At 46.5% G+C, this 12,193-nt stretch overlaps 1 protein-coding gene across 1 annotated transcript in view; it reads right to left on the reverse strand.

Moving 5' to 3' along the window:
- Positions 1 to 12,193, reverse strand: part of SH3BP5 (SH3 domain binding protein 5) — a 66,249-nt gene that overhangs the window by 17,947 nt on the left and 36,109 nt on the right. The window contains exon 4 of the mRNA XM_073333291.2: positions 6,941 to 7,105. Within this exon, the coding sequence (XP_073189392.1) occupies positions 6,941 to 7,105 (165 nt within the window). The remainder of the gene's footprint in view (positions 1 to 6,940; positions 7,106 to 12,193) is intronic.

The following is a 12,193-nucleotide window of genomic DNA, read 5'->3' on the forward strand; positions in this document are numbered from 1 at the left end:
ATTTTGCAACAAAAAAAAATATGCATTTTATTATAGAACCCTCTAACCCAGAAAGAATAGTTTTCATAGGCTCTGACTAGATCCAAGAATGTATATTCAGCTCCAGTGCCCCTCAGCTGCCTACATATATAAATAAGACTCTTTCCTTTGGAGGAAAGGTCAAAATAATAAAATATTCAAGATAGATTCTGCTCTACATCCAACACGTTAGTTGATCTCTTTGCTGCTACTCAGCTTGTACAGCAGTTAGAAAGCTAGAATGATGCTTTGACCTTTCCTAGAGGACTGCATTAGACCAATGATTATAAACCTTTTTTCATTTGTGGACCACTACAAAATTTCAAATGGAGGTGCAGACTCCTTTGAAAAATCTTAGACAGTCAGCAGACCCCCAGGGGTCCGTGGACTACAGGATGAAAACCACTGAGTTAGACAAGCCTGGCTTTGGCAAGGAAGTGTCAGATTTAAGATCGGCATTCTTCTGGGACGGCAAGGAAGTGGGTTTGCCCTCCTTGGGCATGGCAAAGAAATTTAGCCATAGGTGCAGACTCTGGGGGTGCTCCAAAAAAAAAAAATAGTAGTGCTTAGCACCCACCAGCAGCCCCCCTATCAGCGCCTCCCCCCTCCAGTACCTCCTGCCCATTGGCAGCCCCGATCAGTGCCTCCCCCTCCAGTGCATCCTGCACGCCGCAATACGTGGCATGCAGGAGGCCCTGCGGGGGGAGGAGCAACGATCACATCCTGATTCATGGCATGATGAATGCTGCAAACACCAACATACTAGATCGCCTAGGCCTCTTCAAAATACAAAAGCCTTTTGTGAGGTGAGCAGATAGACTAAATTATGAACAACCAAAATGGTGAAACCTGTCTTACTGGAGACCTTTTTTTTTTTAAACACTTTGTAAAAGAGGCCAATTGTGAGAGCGGTTGTTTATTTAATCCTTTAATATTATTTATTTAATATTATAATTTCGGATATCAAAAAAACCCAACCTTCCTTACTTCCCTAATTCCCACATTGCACAACTAAATAAACAAAGACAATGTGCCAGACTGACAGCCCGGAAAACGTAAGTCCTCTCTCTCCCCCCAAAAAACAGGTACAGGACCGTGGCTCCGAAATCTTCCCCCCATAGCCCAGCTAAGGAACAACTCTACGAGCAATAGGATAGCTAAATCCGTGACATCTCCAGAACAGCCAACTAACATTCGCTTAGGCATTTGATGTAGAAATGAGACAGCCAACTCTTTTCACATCGACCACTAACCAGCCTGCAACCCAGTTATTTAAGAGTCTATTACCAGTCTCCCCACACCTCCACCTCTATGCCCAGGCATTAAGAATGCTGCTCGAGAGGGTTCACATAGGGCATGGTTAAGAATGCTGGTCAGATGAGAGCTTTCTGGAGGTGATCACAGCCTCTCATTATTGTGTTATAGCCTCTCTTTTGGTCTTTTATGAAAGAATTTGATGCTATTAAAAGTTAAAAACGTATTCATAGAGCAGCTTGGCACAAAAAGATCAGCTTTATATTGGCTAGCCCACCTGCTTGTTCCTTGGTGAGGTCTAGACTATCCCATTAATGTAGTTAGTTACTAGATCATCAACAATGTCAGGTAGAATTCATCACAGCATGGACAGCAACCAGTAAGCTGCTAGATAAAAGACAAAATCCAAGACCATCAGCCAGGTATTCTATCGAAGGGGACATAATATAAAATATATGTTCTTGGAGAGCAGGTTTGTACGAATTGCTTTGTTTTCTCCCAAGTAATCAGGACAAGCCTAAGTGAAGAATGTACCCTCATCAGAACCTCAAGAGAGAAACAAATGATGCAGTCAAAAGAGAAAAAGCAGGGAACTCCAATGAATCTGTAATTTCTATGACAACTCTTGGTGTCCATAGTCAGGTGCCACGTTTATTCTCTTTCTTCAAAAGCAATCAGTGAGTGTATTGGTTGGAGGGAAATGTTAGAAACAAGGTGGTAAGAGAGGCAATGCAAGATGACTAAAACATTTTTTCTGAATGCCCCATATATTTCTGAGCAACTGAAGGGTGAGATGAAAAGGAATTAGGGGATAAACCAAAGCCATGTTGCATGTCATTTGTTTTTTGAAAGATAAATTGCATACATGAAGGAAATGTGTGTAGGACATTCCTTTTTAATGCAACTAATCTCAGACTCCAGATATCACCCTTACGCATATATATTTGTGCATCACACTGATCTTCTGCCAAAGCATTAATGCCATTATTCCCCCTTAATCCCTCTAAAACCATTTATCTTTCAGCCCCTATGGAAGCCTCTTTGTACACACCTGTGTGTCTAAAACTGGAAAATAGTGAAGTTGGTTTCTTAAGCTCTGCTATAGAAGGAGACAAACTCACACCCGTCCTCTTCCCAGGAACCTCCCTAAACAGAGGCCAAAACATTGGGTCTACCTCATTAACTGAGAATAGCTACGTCACCATTAAGATGAAGCACATTTCAGCACTTTTCAGAGGAAAGAGTGTCATTATCCCCATTTTACAGGTGGGGAAATGGAGGCACGGAGAGATTAAATGACTCACCCAAAGTCACACAGCAGATTGGGGCCAGGAATGGGACCCTAAATTTGACTCCCTGCTTCCTAGTCACTTGATCATGCTGCATACGAGTGTCCCGGACACCATATGTGTATGTTTGATGGAGTTCTAAAGCATGAAGGTATAGGGGATTATACAGACAAAGTGAGGCAGCCTCTATTTAAATTCAATGGAATTTAGGTGCCTAATTCCTTTAGGCACCTATGAAAATAGGAGTCAAAGTTCAAGGCACAGCCCTCTTCAGCCCTCCCTGTAGCTGTTCATACCAGTCCTAGTTGCTCCCCTGAATAAAAATACCTGCCATATTTTATTCTTCCATCCCTTTAGGATAGGCAATATCGTTTCAGTGGTCCTCCAGGTTTTATTAGTTTAATTTTCTATATTGTTGGTTCTAAAGGTCTTGTGTATACCCTGTTATAGACTGACCTATTAAAAATATGGACATTAGCAGCTTTTCAATCCCTGAACAAATCGGGGGCAGTCACAACTGCCCAGACCCATCACCATTTCTTCCCAGAGAGAATCTGCAAATTACAAGCCCAGTTTGATATTCTGAAGCCTCAGACTCTGTCCACACCCATCAACCCAAAAGCAGCTGGGGTAATCTTGCAGCATTTCCACAGCATCTGTGTATAACAGAGCCACTTATCCTACACCAGTTCTTTCATCTATCTGTTTGCTTCATAATCTTTGCTTCTATCGCCCTTCAGTTACCTAGTTATTTTTGGGCTCAGTTTTGTACCACGTCAGACAAATTTTAGCCAGTCCAAAAATACCTCCCCTCCCTGTATATGAAGAAAGAGTATGACCTGCATTGTGCAGGCGGTCAGACTAGATGATCATAATGGTCCCTTCTGACCTTAATATCTATGAGTCCTTACTTTACCCTTGCCAGGCGATTTCAAACAAACGAGTTTGTAGCCCTCTTTGACATTTATAGATAGGTGCTATTCTGCATGTGATCCGTTGCTGCGCCAATAACTGTGGAAGTCTACTTTGTATCCCACATTTGTCATTTACTAACAAAGAGTGCGCAGTGCAATTGAAGTGCTGTAATTTTCCATCAGAGGAGTTCTGCATATGAAGCAGCCATCACAGGTGAACTAGTTCATTTGAAGCCTATTTTTGTTGTTGGCTTCCTCTCAACCCCAGATTCATAAACTTTGTAGTTTGTTCCCCCTCTCCCCAGCCACAAAAATTCATACGTTCCCAAACTCCTCATGGCATCACCTAGCTGGGTCTGGTACCAGGGAAGAAGGAGGAATCATCCCACATCCAAATGACAGTGACCATTGAGCCCAATGATCGAAGTAGCCCTCCATGCCTCTTATGTGTACAAGCCCTTACATGACCCTGTGCAGAGATGCATTGGAAGACCTCCTGTAGGGCTCTGTGACATGTAGGGGGTGCCCACCTCAGCACACACCATTCAAATCCTGCCTTCCCCTTGCACAGTAGAACCAGTTCCACTGCTGAAGGGGAGACTCCCTGCAGCACTAGCCCCTAAACACAAACTAACTGATATGGTTTGAAGAGCCATGAAACACCCTATAAAAAAATCAGTGGAAGTCATGTGACTAAAATCCTATTGCAGAAGCAGTTGCAATTCTGGTGTCAACATGATGCAGACTACGAGTGGAAATAGTAAGGTGTATATTCCATGAATCAGCATTGATTACACCACCACTTCTAAGATACTGATATTTAGTTTCTTTTAGAAACTATTAGAGAATGAACTTTACCCAGACTGTTCGGTCAACAGCCAGAAGGGATGAGTAAGATGGGATTCTTTCCAATGAGAAAGTTCTCCATTAATGTATATGTTCCTATAGGATGTTTTGTCACTAGATGTTTTAACATCACAGCCAACACACTAGGGTCTATTTCCTATTCTACTCTAGTCATTGGAGAGGTTTCATTATAAGTAAGTCATCCTGACAGGTCCAGATATCATGCAAAAAGTCATGCAATGAGGCATTACGACAGAATGGCATTGCTCCCAAGATTGTTTTACTGAAGAATGCTGGGCTCAGCTACAGAACAGCCACCATCTCACGCACTAAGTCTCTGGGCTTCCATTGCTCAATTTTATTTTCATCCCTAGATTCTCTCTGAGGCAGCATTAAGGGTTTAGAGAAAATTTTTCATAGAGATTTAGGAGAGAGATTTCAAAAAGATTCTCAATGTAAATAATGGTGCGTCTTCCCCCACCCGGCCCACAACAACCCTAAGCATCCTTTCTAATTTAGTATTAGTCATCATCTCTCTAGACTTTGTCAGCATTAACTGAAGGTCCTTCTCTGGAAAACAAAACATGCATCACTCTCCCTCACGGAGCTTCTAAACAAAAATGCTCATGTCCCATCTCTTTTTGGAGCTTTCCCTTCGCATTCTTTTGACGAACAAGACACACTTCTCCCCCATCCAGAAAGTTGTGCTTGTGGAAGGCGTCAGACTGCCCACCCTGGAGATGGAAGTTTTCTGGTTTTCCACAGCAAAGGCAGCAGCCGACTTTTCCCCGTACTGACTCACCAGAGCACCTCAACCCTGACTTAGAGTGACCCCCTGCAGAGCTAAGACAGTAGTTCAGTCTGAATATTCATTCATTGCTTGGTATTCCACAGGGAAACAACCAGCAAGGGTGCCCATTGTAGCACTCTCTGTCTGGGAGGTAAGCTGCACAGCTCACACTAGTAACTGGTCACTACCAAGCTTAACTGGACTTTAAGTGGCAGATTAGCAGTGAAATGTTGTATAGCAAACCTGCAGAGTTTTCATCCTCATAATTCAAGGAAGAAAAATGTTAGTGTGTTAGTAGACTTTTCTCACTTCAAATAAGGGCTACAGCTGATCGCTTTGGGTAATCACAATGAAGGGGTGGAGCTAGTCTCGTCATGCAATTTTGAAGTATAGAAACCTTAAACACACGACAGTGGTGACAACGACATCAGCCGTGTTCAGTTTTCATATACTAGGTTTCCCATTTCACACAGCACACCTGCTGCCCTTTTGGTACCATGCACCATCTGGCAGCGCTGTTGTATACAATTTATACATGAAGACTATGTTGTCTTATAATCAAATACAGTTTCCACAAAGGGATTAGGATTTCAGCACTAAGATAATGTTACACTATTGCTTCAGCCAGCTTGGAATAGTGGGTTAAGTTTTCCTGGAACATCTGGAGAGGCTTGGAAAGAGAGGTTTTAAGTTTGGTTTGGTTCTTCTATGTTCTTTAACAAAAAAAAAAAAAAAAGGCCAAAGCCATTTTTGCATTGTTTTAGGAAAGAAAGTGGGAAGAAACCATAAAAAAAGTTAGTAAGAATTTCTCTAACACAAGTGTTTAATGTTACTGCCACCACCTAGCTTTTATGCAACAGTTGCCGTCTCTAGATTTCAAAGCACTTTACAAAGGAGGTCAGTGTCATGATCCCTATTTTACAGATGGAGGAAGCAGAGGCCTGGAGAAGTGAATTGACATGGCCAGGTCACTCAGCTGGCCAGCAGCAGAGCCAGGGAGAGAACTCAGGTCTATTGAATGGAATCCAGGACCCTACTCCCACATGCAGGCTTTTGATGTCTCAGTGCAGTTCTACCCTGCACCCTTTACATTTGGGGGGCTCACGGCACTTAAAACAGCAGCCTTGGTCCTCAAAATACTAGTCTTATTTTATTCTCCATTTCCCCATGGATGCCTCAGTGGAAGGGGCCTTCCGCGGGCACTGACTCTCCTGCTGTCTCTGCAGCCCAGTCAGTTGGCATGGGCCAGCCTTGGGTCTTTATTTGCAGTGCAGACATACCTTAAGAGGCCTCTGGATCTTGAGACCTGCTGGAGTTGCTTCTTCCCCCCCTTCCTTTGCAGAGGCTCCCCATTCTGGTTCCCTCCCACTCAAATTCACCTGCATGTCTGACTCAGCATTCGCATTCCTATTCCTCTTCCTCACCATACAATCGGGTAAGGGAGCGGCTGGCCCAGGGGCTCACATACCATAGTGACAGGCATGGTAAAAAGAATAACCTATGCAGACTCCACTGTGTTCATCCTCTCCATGCACTCCAATCACGGTGGAGCAGCTCTTAGCTTATCCAAAGTGGCTCCCCTTAACCCTTCCCGGAAATGGACAATCTGCCTTCTTCACCGTCTCACAGGAAGCCCTGTCCTATTTCATCTTTAATAGTGCCCCAAGTACCTGATTCACAATCTATTTCTATTCATTTGCCTGTGGAATTACTGCCCTTCTGCATCATCCCTCACGCAAAGCAAAAAGAATTTAGGCCTTGTGGCATGCAACAAAGCTAACTCAAACTGAGCAAGAGACTTGAAGCAAGCAGCTCCTTATTGATCTCACCCTTTGGGTGGCATGATTGAGCATCTCTTGCCAGGCAGAGTCAAACTGACGCTTGTCATCCTCCAGCAGCCTCTGTTCAGCGAGTGAAATGGTCTCCTTGGCAGCACGCAGCACCTCAGTAGCTCTCTGGAAATCCTGGGTCGCTTTCTGAGCTTCCAGTTGTGCCTAGAAAACAGACACTGCAATTAGGCATCAACGAACTCTTAAGTGTGACAGTACTTAAAAATAGCTAAGACCAGGATTTTAAGGACAAAAACACTCCGGGGTTTTGATTTCCCACCCTTTTGTTTGGCAGCACATACATATTTCCTTGCCTGGGTCACTGCTAGTTCATATCACACATGTCCTCTGTAAAGCATTACCATGCTGTTCACATCCAATAAATCCAAAATGCAGGAGATCAGAGTTCTGCATAATAAGCATCTGGATGACAGATGGAGAAATACTGTGTGAAACAGCTTTAATCCATCAGGAAGAAACAGGAGGCAGCAAGACAAAAACTCCTAATATCTCTGCTCTCCATAGCCAACTTGGTGTTGCATTTCACAAGAATGCAATGGGGAACAACATTTTGTGAGTGCAGAATCTAAGTCAATACCAATTTTTTAGTCACTGCAGTATTTACCAAGCAGAAGAGCATTTCGGAGCGGTTACGTTATTACACAGCACGATGCACAGATTTCCAGGGAAGAGAGCTGTAACCCAGTTCTACATATTCTCTTCTACTCTGTTCTGACAGGGGTAGAGAAGGCACTGCAGGTCCCAGGTCTGACGCATAGGGGAGAGGGAAGAATGGAGGTAGCCAAACAGTTGTTAAGTGCAGTACTTTATACTGTGTAGACCAATGTTCAGTGGATATGCTGATTTGGTTCAGTCTCCAGTCCTGGGTCAGTCGTTCAAACCTAGGGATCCTCTTATCAACAGCTGTGTTTGAAGTAGTAGTATTTAAAAGTCTGGATGAGAGCTATGAAATAACTGGTTTTATAATGACCTAAATTCTAGCTCCATGAGCAAGTATCCTACCAAGATATTAAGTTATAATACTTCCAACCAATGAAAATACAAGTTAATACAATAAATCTGTCCTGTGATACCTTTATCTGACTTTTGAGGGTTGGACATTTACTTAGAAATTTCAAAAAGCTGCTGGTTTTACAAATTAATCTTTTTAAAAGAACGGGGCTCAAGTGACCATATTGTATTCCCAGTCAAAATTGTCTTTAGACTGGGGAGTGTTCAAATCCAGGTTCTCAGTGTTGAACCATCTGGTTTTCATGGCTGAAACACACTACACATCAGTCTTCCAAAAACCCGCAGCCAATGTGGTATCAGCAACCATTTGCCCGTGCGGCTGGACCAGGAAGAAAAATTGGGTGGCACAGCAACCAATATAAATACAGCCACGATCGCTGCATATTCCTATGACCTGCAGTTACCAGACAACAGGGATTATAAAGCCTAATGTTCATCAGCCTGTACTATTATATTTTGGCACCAATGACTTGTGTTAAATGTTTGTTGAAGAGAGATGGTTGGTTTTAAGAAGATAAATTATAGGAAACAATCGTTTTAAAAAACCTAGTTTCAAGTAACTGGAAATTTCCATATTTTTAAAATGAATACTCCTCATTTTTTTATGGTTATCCCTGAATCAACTCAGCTATCTGGGTTTTTTTGATCTTTAGGTTGTTTTTAAGATTAGAGGTGTTTGTCAGAAGCTCATAATTGAAGTGTTAGGACTACTTTCAATATCATACCACTTACCTATGAACATCCATTTAGCATACCACATTAGAAGCCCTTTTTAGGGTGTGAGTTTTGTTGTTTAACTGAAGGTCAAAGCCTTTTATATTCTAAATTTGTTTTGTTTTTTAAATGAAAAAAGGGTTTCCAGCTCTTCTGCCTGGGAAGAAAACCTTTCAATTATAAGCAACTGCATTAGATTCCTTTAGCATACAGCACTGGGGAAGATGAAATTTTCAGTTACACTTCAATAGTTTTTAAATCAAATTAACCAATCTACTGAATGTCAGCTTTGACCAGTGTGACAGGGTTGGGCTAGATGGCTATAGGAGAGTAACAGAAGGCAGATATATTAGCCCCAGGCTAAGTAGGTCCCTTTTCCCTGGGTAAGGTAACAGGGAAGGTTTTGGTTTTTTTTTTTGAAACAGAAAAGAATTTTATTGTGTTACACTTGCAAAGAATTACCAAAGAAAACAAAACAAACTATGCAACAAAACAACGCAAACAGAAGATATAACACAGCAGCTTTCAGGAGGGAGAAGTATTTAGGCTAGCCTGGGCCCAGAGCAGGGGGACTTCCTCGACACTCATGGTCTTCCACCCTCCTGAGTTACCTGGTGGCCTAGAGCGAGGGGGCTTCCTCGACACTCGTGGTCTTCCACCCCCTCAAGTTACCTAGTGCCACGCCCAATGTCACCGATTATCCCTCTCCTGAGAATGCCCGGCAAGATGGGCACGGCTGCGGGGTAGGCGGTTTGGGGGTGAGGGGGTAGACACCCACGTATTATAGGACCCCTCCTAGATGACAGTAATGATGGTATCCACAGCGGCAAAGGCTGGGGCTGGCGTCTCTCGCTCTTCCCCTCAATCAAAGGGTCAGACAGAGGGAACCGGACGGGGTCACCGAGCAGAGAACCCCGGACAGCGCCCACCGCTCCTTGAAGGCGTCAAGGGAGTCGGTGGATGCCACCCAGAGGAACTCCGCCCGGATACGCGAATGTACTGAGGATCGGAAAAAGGCCCTACAATCGCCGGACGCTTCATGGGCCAACCTCCCCTCTCTGGTTTTATAGATGGCTGTTTTAGCCAAGGCTAGGAGGAGGTTAACCAGGAGATCTCGCGATTTTGTGGAGCCACAGATGGGGAGTGTATAGATAAAAAGGTGAGGGGAGAAATGAAGCCAAAAGCACAATAGAATATTTGTGAGGAGCCGGAAAAGGGGCTGCAATCTGGCACAGTCTAGATATACGTGCGCCAGGGTTTGCCTCACATTACAAAAAGGGCAAGTATCCAGGATGGGGGTAAACCGTGTCAGAAACACGCCTGTGCTCACAGCTCCGTGAAGGAGCCGCCAACTGATGTCCCCGATGGGCCTCGGGACCAAGGTGGAATATAGGCTGGCCCATCGAGGTTGCTCACCCTCCAAAGGTGGCAGGAGGTCCCGCCACTTTGTATCAGAGCGGGACACCAGGGTGTGGGCGTGAAAGGTGTGAAGCGTGAGTGTGTATAAATATTTCCGTGGTGCGATTTGAAAACTGACCGGCTGTAGTTCATGCAGCCGGCTTGCAGTGAAAGGGTGAGGGGTTTGTTGGGATCGGCAGGGTAGGGGCCCAATGGAAAGGACCGGCGGGCCTGGGGTGGAGGATGGGCGGGGTGAGCCCTCGCGCAAGGCTTGGTTGACATACGCCCGAGCAGCAGGGGTCAAGGCGGCCTCACCTCCTGAAGTACACGCCAGGGGGTACGAGGGCTGGAGAGCCCCATGCGCCGAGCGAGCGTCAGGGGATCCAGCCAGTCTCTCCGGTCGTAGTGCAGGAGGTGTCCGACCCTCGAGACTTCCGCGAGGACCAACTTCTGGCGCACCGAGCGAGATTCCGCCACCTGCACACGGAGTTGGGGATTGAGTAGCAGGGGCTCCGTGAGGAGATCTGCTCCCACGGTGGCCGCCACGGACCTGGTCGTTAGAAACAGTTTCCAGGTCCGGAGGAGATCCTGGTAGAAGACCGGCAGCCCGGAGAGGTCTCGCGGAAAACCTCTCGGACAAAGACAAAAGAGCTGCCGGTCGTATCGGAGCCCTTGGAAGCGGCGCAGGAAGGCGTGCGCCAATATGCTCCACGTCGAACTACCTGTACTATAAAGGAGCCTCTGCAGGGCCTGGAGGCGGAAAACGCGGACCTGAGTGTACAGACACTTCAGGCCCTGCCCTCCTTCCTTCAGGGGTAAGTGAAGAACTCCAACAGGGGCCCAGTGCATTCCTGACCAAAAGAACTCTAGAATCAATCTCTGGAGGTGGGTCAGGAAACCCGGGGCTGGGGCCAGGGTGTTGAGCCAGTACCAGAGCGTGGACAGGACTAGTTGGTTAAGCACCAGTGCTCTCCATCGGAGGGAGAGACATCGGAGTAGCCTCGTCCATTTCCGAATCCGCTCTATCACCCCGCCCTCTAAATTTTGCCAGTTCTCCGGTGGGGAAGGATGCGTGGCGGAAAGGTAAACGCCGAGATAGAGCAGTGGACCCGCACTCCACCGGATGGTCTGAAGTGCGGGTGGGAGGGAGCTCACCTGCCGCCAGTCACCCACCGCCAAGCCAGAGCTCTTGACCCAGTTGACTCGGGCGGAGGAGGCTGCCGAATAGATGGCTTGGCATGCCTCCACTCGCGCCAAGTCGCCCGGGTCCTGGACCACGAGGAGTACGTCATCGGCGTACGCCGACAGGACCAGCCGCAGCTCCGGCTCCCGCAGCACCAACCCGGTCATCCTCCTGCGGAGGAGACAGAGGAAAGGCTTGATCGCCAGAGCATACAACTGGCCCGAGAGGGGGCACCCTTGCCGCACTCCTCGCCCGAAGCTGACCGGTTCAGTCAGGGTCCAGTTGAGCCTAACCAAACACTCCGCGGAGGCATACAACACCCGGAGAAAACTCACAAACTGAGGTCCGAATCCAAACGCCTGCAGAGTGCTCAGGAGGTACCCATGGTCTACTCTATCGAACGCCTTTTCCTGATCAAGAATCAGGAGGGCGAACGACAGACCATCTCTATGCCCGACTTCCAAAAGGTCTCGGACTAGAAATAGGTTGTCAAAAATGCTGCGACCCGGGACAGCATAGGTCTGGTCTGGGTGGATCACGTCCGCCATCACGGACCCTAGCCGCAGCGAGATTGCTTTTGCTACGATTTTGTAATCCGTGCTAAGGAGTGAGACGGGACGCCAGTTTCATAAATCGCGGAGGTCCCCCTTCTTCGGCAACCAGGTGAGCACCGCTCGCCTGCACGACAGAGGGAGGACCCCGCTCTGCAAGGACTCAGCCCAGACAGTGACTAGGTCTGGGCCGAGGATGTCCCAGAACGCACGGTAAAACTCCACGGTCAGCCCGTCCATGCCCGGAGATTTATTGGTGGGCATGCGACGGAGGGCTTCCGACAACTCGGCCAGGGTGAGAGGCAGCTCTAGCCGGTCTCGGTCGCCCACACTGACTGTGGGGAGTTCCTCCCAGAGCACCCTGCAAGCGCCAGG

This window comes from Lepidochelys kempii, chromosome 2, assembly GCF_965140285.1.
Source record: "Lepidochelys kempii isolate rLepKem1 chromosome 2, rLepKem1.hap1, whole genome shotgun sequence".
In the NCBI taxonomy this organism is placed as follows: domain Eukaryota; kingdom Metazoa; phylum Chordata; order Testudines; family Cheloniidae; genus Lepidochelys; species Lepidochelys kempii.